The sequence below is a fragment of the Triticum urartu genome, chromosome 3A, assembly GCF_056163025.1.
Source record: "Triticum urartu cultivar PI428250 chromosome 3A, HENAU_Tu73, whole genome shotgun sequence".
Classification (NCBI taxonomy): Eukaryota; Viridiplantae; Streptophyta; class Magnoliopsida; order Poales; family Poaceae; genus Triticum; species Triticum urartu.
This window is the reverse complement of record NC_141875.1, coordinates 419,445,423-419,452,433: the sequence shown is the minus strand read 5'-3', so window position 1 is coordinate 419,452,433 and position 7,011 is coordinate 419,445,423. Positions and strand designations below refer to the sequence as shown.

At 48.5% G+C, this 7,011-nt stretch overlaps 2 protein-coding genes and 1 pseudogene across 2 annotated transcripts; all 3 read right to left on the bottom strand.

The window, feature by feature from the left end:
- Window positions 1-1,705: 1,705 nt before the first annotated feature.
- Window positions 1,706-2,912, bottom strand: LOC147979921 (uncharacterized). The gene is made up of 2 exons (XM_087515396.1): window positions 2,262-2,912; window positions 1,706-2,170 (listed from the first exon to the last, which is right to left on the bottom strand). The coding sequence occupies exons 1-2, from the start codon at window positions 2,910-2,912 to the stop codon at window positions 1,706-1,708; spliced, it is 1,116 nt and encodes a 371-aa protein (XP_087371522.1).
- A 3-nt stretch (window positions 2,913-2,915) lies between these two features.
- Window positions 2,916-4,226, bottom strand: LOC147979920 (uncharacterized). Its single transcript, XM_087515395.1, has 2 exons — window positions 3,738-4,226; window positions 2,916-3,599 (listed from the first exon to the last, which is right to left on the bottom strand). Exons 1-2 carry the CDS (start codon window positions 4,224-4,226, stop codon window positions 2,916-2,918), a joined length of 1,173 nt encoding a protein of 390 aa, XP_087371521.1.
- A 30-nt stretch (window positions 4,227-4,256) lies between these two features.
- LOC147979919 (uncharacterized) lies at window positions 4,257-6,753 on the bottom strand (annotated as a pseudogene).
- Window positions 6,754-7,011: the final 258 nt, after the last annotated feature.

Below are 7,011 nucleotides of genomic sequence, written 5' to 3'. Positions count from 1 at the left end.
TGTCTTCTAATAGTTTTTCTTTAAATCATTTTAGTGTTCCTATTTAAAAAGGCATGGCGTGAGCATCGATCGGATCAAGCAAATCACGTACGCCTGAATCAGGCAAAGGCAGCATCATGGCCAGGGAGATAACATGGAAAGGGAAGCTGAGACAACTGATGGAACGACAGCATTCCTCGGTAAGCTTTCAGATGGCAATGGTCTGGTTGACGTAGCAGATGATTTCCTCGGTGATCACAATTTAATCAGGAAAAACCGATGATCAGCAAAAGGACATTTGTGCAAGTGCGGCTACCCTCCAGTCAACTCAAAAAAATTGTTCTATATCTGACACCGGCAGAACATTACCTTCCAATCATAAGATGGTTTCAGTTGCTTCATTTGGCAAATGAGCTCAGTACAACACGCTATAGCGGTATTGGCCAAAGCTTCCATTCCGAGCGGTGCTTGTATTCAGGGTCTAATATGACTCATTCATCAGTCACGACAACGCTCTATCTGAATAGCTTAAGGGTTGATGTTTCTAATCCTGTACATGGCACTTTGAACACATTCTGTAATGAATTTTCAGGCCTGAAATTGATGTTTAAGAAAGTGTTAGAATTTAAGGACACCTGCGTGCTAAATCTATCACATAGCTACCGAAAAAAGCAGATGAACAAATTATATTCTTTTTGTTCATATAGAAGTATCTATTATCTTGAAGGACTCATCCTTTAATAGTAGAGATATTAGAGATATCAGGAGCTCACTGATGGCAAACTCGGCTCAAATTTGGGTTGTTCATAAATTATCAGATACATAGTTCCTTATCCATGTATTTCTAACAAGAGATTCTATGCAACTGAAGTTGAAGTCAGTATTTTTATCGGTATATGATATTACATGCCTCATGTTTTTACCATATTAAAAAGCATATGCCTTAGGAAGAAATACGAAACCTTAGTATTTTTGTTCTTCTTTACCAAGTCACTGTCCAAGCATCTTCGTCCTGTATATGTTGGAAACTTCATGCTGTCTCATGTTATTTCCAACTTAAACAGGTGCATCTTTGACCATGTATTGGGAGGGCAAATGTCGCGAAAGGAATACTCATGGTTTCTGAAGACTGACTATGCTCCCTCGAGTACTGCGCAGCAACAAACTCAGGTCAGTGTGCATTAATATGTACAATAGTTATGTGGTTGTAATGCAGAATTGAACATACTTTACCTTGACTTGCTATAATGTGATCTGACGACTTCATGTGCTAAGGACTTCCTTGTAGACTATGTTCTTCATGGTCGTTAATAAGGGCTCAGATCTTTTTCGCTTCTTCAAATTCTTGCTTTCGTCCTTTCCCTTGCCCTTACCATTGTTGTTGTCCTTGATGGCAAGAATCTTAATGTTCCTCTTCGCGGTGGCTCTAGACAATGCGACGTAGAGCTGACCGTGAGAGAAAATCGGGTCCGGTAGGTACACCCCGACAATGGGGATGGTTTGCCCTTGCGCCTTGTTGATTGTCATGGCAAAGCTGAACCTAATAGTGAACTGCTTCCTCTTGAACTTGAAAGGGAATATATGATCATCGGATGGGCAGAGAGATATTCGAGGAAGGAACACCCTCCTACTAGCATGTTGTCCGAGCATGATTTCTGCGTCGATGGCGTTCCTCTGGAAACCCCGGACCACAAGCCTTGTGCCGTTACACAACCCATTAGCTGGATCAATATTTCTCAACAGTATAACTGGGCAATTTTATCTTTAGTTTGAGCGCATGCGGAGGCAGGCCATTGGGAGTCAGGTTGTTGAGGAACTCGAGGGCATAGTAGTCGTGTGGATCATCCTCTGCACTATCAAAATTGTGGTAGATCTTCTCTTCGCCCTGGAAGCGCTCTATCATGCATGTGTTTATCTTATCAACGTTGTCGTTCTTGGTGGAGAGGATTGCTCGAGATGTCATGTAATTTGGATCAGCCATGTTGTCGTCTAGAGCTGGAAATACATGGTCGATTAGCTTCTCTAGGTCAACACCATCTCCTGTTGGCGGCACGCAAATATCTTCAGGGAGCCTTATGTTGCCTTCCTCGTCGGTTTCCTCGGTGCCATTGCCTACCCTTAGCAAGTAATCTGCGAACCACGAGTCGTTATGTGCCCTCATGTTGGTGATGAGCCTTAGCTGGCGCATGCCCTTCCAAAGGTATGAACTCCGCAGGGTTGAATCGATTATCTGACCCCGTGACCCCTTCCTGACGACCGGAAGCACCTCCTGAAGTCCCCACCGAACACGACAGTTTTCCCCCGAAAGGTCGGTCCCGTCGTCCCATGATGTCCCGCATGCTATTGTCCAGTGCCTCAACCGCTTGCCGCTTCGTCATTATGGCCTCATCCCATAGGATGAGTGAAGCCATGCGCATGAGCTTGGCTGTCCCACTTTGCTTGGTGAAGTTGCACGATGCCCCATCTTCAATGCTGAGTGGGATCTTGAACCTTGAGTGGGCTGTCCTTCCTCCAGGCATGATGGAAGCTGCGACACTAGATGTCGCTGTAGCCACCGCGATCTTGCCCTTGCCTCGAACCTTTGCAAGAAGTGCCTTGTATAGGAAGGTCTTCCCGGTACCTCCCGGACCATCGACAAAGAATACACCCCCATCACCGGCATCGACTGTTGATAGTATCTCGTCGTATGCAAGTCTCTGCTCAGGGTTCAGTGAGGACGCTAAAGCAGCGTCGTTCGCGTCAACCTCGATTGTGGACTCCTCGGTGACTTCTCTAGCCTCATCTCCAGTAGTGTCATAGGTCTCGTCGATGTCCGGAAGAGGGAACAATGCAATGTCTTTGCCCATGGACTGTAGCATGCCCCTGATGTCAAGCAACACCATCTGCTCCACTGCCTTTGAGCACGTGTGTGATCGGCGGTAGTCATCAGACATCGCCTATAGGTGCCTATGCCATAGACCACGCACGTCACCTGGCTCGCAGAATACCAAGATTGTTGCAAAGAGCCTCCTGAGTGAGGCTGGCATCGCGAACTCTGTTGACTCTGTAAGACACTCGTCAAGCGTGTTGTCAGCCTCAATGAGGCCCAATCTCTCGGCAGCCTGACCAAAGCTATCACATAGCACACCGTGCACGGTCTGCAGGTCCTCGGATGATGTCTTGCCTGGTACGTGGTTGAGCAGCACTCGCAAAAAGTACCGCTCCCCCTCGGTTGGATCGGCTGACACGATTCGACCTACTTGGTGCTGCTTTTGTCTCCGCCTCCAGTACTTTTGTCTTTGCCATGTGAAACTTCCCGGGAAGTCCTTGTATAGGATATCCTGAGCCCACTCGTGCTTCTGATTAGCGAGGAAATACTCAGTCAGCATTGTCTTAGATGCATTATCACGGGCGACGACATCGGTCAGGTCCTCTTGCGCTTTGAACATGACACTATGCATATTAGGGAGATGAAGCGGCAACTGTAGGACCGATGGGAAACTCTCAGAAAGGTTGAAGCCGAATATCCGCCACATCACCTCCGGTGGAGTAACCCATCTCGCATCAATGTACCTTTTAATCTCGTCTACAACCCCATTGCTGTCAGGCTGGTCGATGCTGATTGAAGCTCGATCATGGCCCTTTTATACGTATTTGTAAAGGTATTTGACGGCCTTGATGCTCGAGCACACCTCAACATTAATGTGGCAGTTGAACATCCGCAACAAATAAGGGTTGTAAGGCACCACCCATCTGTTATCTAGCAGTTAACGGCGGACCTTAGCACTACGACCATTGTCCCATCGTTGATAAACCAGGTATGAATCCTTCCCCTGTAAGGTGTTTTGGTTGAATGACCGTGGGTACTTGCTCTTGCACTTCAAGTCTTGCATGCACACGTTTTTGGGATTTAGATTACCGCATGGGCCGTGCATCATATGCTTCACGACCATGGCATAGAGCTCTGGATACTTATGCTTGTCCGGGAGCACTGCAGATATGAGGCGGTCATACTGCTCTGGCACCACAAGTTTATAATTTGAATTCATGATCAACAGGAAGTGCGCATGGGGGAGGCCCCTCTTCTGGAACTCGACGACATACACATGCGCTACCACAACACCAAGGATGTGCTTCTTGAACAACATCTCTTTCATGGTCTCCAGCTTGGCCCTGAACACGCGTGCGACAAGATCTGGTCGGTCCTGTGGAGTCTGGCCAGGAAGCAGCTCATTCAGTATCTCCTCCCAGCTAGGGTTGCATGTCATAGTCAAAAAGATGTCAGGCTTCCCATACGTCTACACCAATGCCATGGCGTCCATATGCCTCCGCTTCATGTCTCGGTTGCACCCCTGATGTGTCCCTGGGAGCACGATCCTCTTGCCAATAGCGCTCGCTCGCATCTCCCCAACTGCGATGCTATCCACAAGGCCTTGGTATAGATCGGCACGTATCTGCGGCTGGTGGTCCCTGATCCACTTGAGCCTACAACCCTCAATCTTGATGAACATGTCGACACCCCATTGCTGGAACAGGCGTGCTCCGTGAAGTATGGGGTTGAATATCGCAGGGCGCGTCTGTAGCCGGTAACAGTAGTAGTCCCTAACAGAGACACACAACTGGCTGTTCCCCTCTGTGGAAAGACGTGAAAGAAGAAGGTTGGGTACCATATGGGAAGGATAGACAATGTTATTTCTTGCATATAAGCATACCAAACAGGCGAACCTGAATCGTTATCGCGGTCTCCTCTTGGTTGTTGTGCAAGTTCCCAAGGGACATTGTGATTAGGGATATTTGGATGCCAACCAAGCTCCACCCCTTGGGGAAAAGAGGGGATACGACAACGGGTCATAGCAGCCTTTTGTGGCATGTATACTATGCTTCTCGTTGTTGTCCCCATAGAGTGTAATGCTGCGGTTGAACCTGTTTGCTAGATCGCTTCCCTCAACCCAAATCGCAGCCACCTAAGATGACACCGGTCTGTTATATCTCCGTTGGTCTAGCTTCTGGTCAATGTTGAGGTTTATCCGGTACTCCTCGAGGTTTTCCTTCTGGGCACCCAAACTCCTAAACTGCTGGGAGTAGGGGTTTTCCCTGAGGATGTCCACTAACTTGCTGACAACGCGCTGGTCCAATTGCTTGGTCGCCTCCTTGCGATGGCTTAAGTTGGGGTCGTCATCGTAGAAGTACAATTGCAGATGTTCAGGATGAGATGTTGGACCGAACGAGTGCACCTTGTGGTATATAGTGCCATGTGCCCGGAACGTGTACACCCCTGACTTCATGTTTGTGTAGTTGTTGTCTAGGTTGACGCCAAGGGTAGTGAAGGAGAAGTGCCTGTTGAAGAACCGAATGCTCTCCCGGAAATGCCGAGAGTCTCCATCCGCGCTAGACCATAACCTCATCAGCTCCGAGATAGGCTCCGGTTCAGCCAGCTTAATCTCCCCGTTCCGACAACAGAAGCCATCAGTCTCGTACTGGAACTTCTTGGCCTTGCAATGGTCGCAGTTCGCCGCGTGCTTCAGGATGTGCGTTCTGTCTGGGATGTTCGAGTACACATAGTCAAAAGGATCAAGCTCGATAGATCCCGTGTTGGAGGAGTCTACAGGCTCATCGATGTCAGTGCTATCAGCGTCGGATCCTGCAAGCATTGTAGAGACATAACATGTCACGATAGGATACACAACATAAATCAATAGTATAGAGGGATGAGCAGCGAAAGGCGCTTGGGAGTACCTTGACCGGCAAATAGGTAGTACTCATCATCCATGAGGTCACCAGAAAGTCCATTATCGTCCATAATGCCATTAAGGAAGGCGTCCATTTGAGCTGCAACATTGTTGAGCCGGTAAGTAATGGTTTAGTCTGAGTGGTCACTGGGAGGGGAGTAAAAGATGAGAGGGTTACCATCGGTCCCGATGGTGTAAGACGGCATGCTCGTTGAAGGGGACGAAGCCGGTGAAGCAGCTCCTGTGGGCGGTGTTTCTGAGCTTGTTGCTGCTCTGTTCACATGTAAGGTACTTGGGTGTGGAGACCTCCGCTTAGCTGCAAAGCTTGCATTACGACGATCTAGCAATGCTGACCTCTCACCTTCTGCTATGCTTTTCTTGTGCGCTCTTCGTTTTGCGGCACTCCCTTGAATGTTCTTTACCGCCATACCTCGTTTGTGAGCTCGCTCACGAGCCCTACGTTGTGCTCTGGTCTCCTGGCTCTGCTCATGGGCTTGATTCTGGTTGTCGTGTATTCGCTGATCATTGGTTTGCTGTGAGGCATTTATGAGTTCGCCGGGGGGCTCATTATCATCCAGGGTACGACTAAGGTACTCGCCTGCATGGTTGAGGAGCCGGTAAATACTGGTCCAACGCACATGGACATAACAAGTAGAGTAAAGATGGGAGGATTACCGACGGATTCGAAGTTGTAACCAGCCTTACTCGCTAACTGGGGGGAAGGAGCTAAAGCGGCGGGGCCTCTGGCATGAGTGGTCGACATCAGGTTGGGCGTAGCTAAGGTAGCTGCATCTGGGCACGGCATTGCGATGGATTCAGCGCAAGGGATGTTGCGCCTAGCCGCGAGTATTGCGTTGCGTTGAGCTAGCATCTTCTGTTTCTCCTTGGGTGGTATGTTCTGCGCACGTGCTCTTCGGCGGGTGTTTGTCTCTTGCTTCTTCTCGACCGGCATATTTTGGTAGGATGCCCTTCTGCAGCTGTTCCTCTCTTGCTTGTCCTCTACCATCATATTTTGGTAGTCCGCCCTTCTAAGGGTGTTGCTTTGTTGCTTCTCCTCTGGTGTCATCCGTTGCCTGGCTTCTCTTTGACGGGCATTCCTCTCCTCGTCTGTTTTCTTCTTCCTAGCTGCTCTGCGGCGTGCATTGATTTTCTCCTTCTCTTCAGGTGTTAATCTATCCCGCCGTGCTATATATTTTTCTCGCCTTTTCTGTTTTTTATCCGACGTAATGATTGCATTTGAAGCAATGTGTTCAGGACCAGTGTGTGAGGTGTTGTGTCGAACCACTATATCTATATCTGAACCAATATTATGCTCAATGCTGCT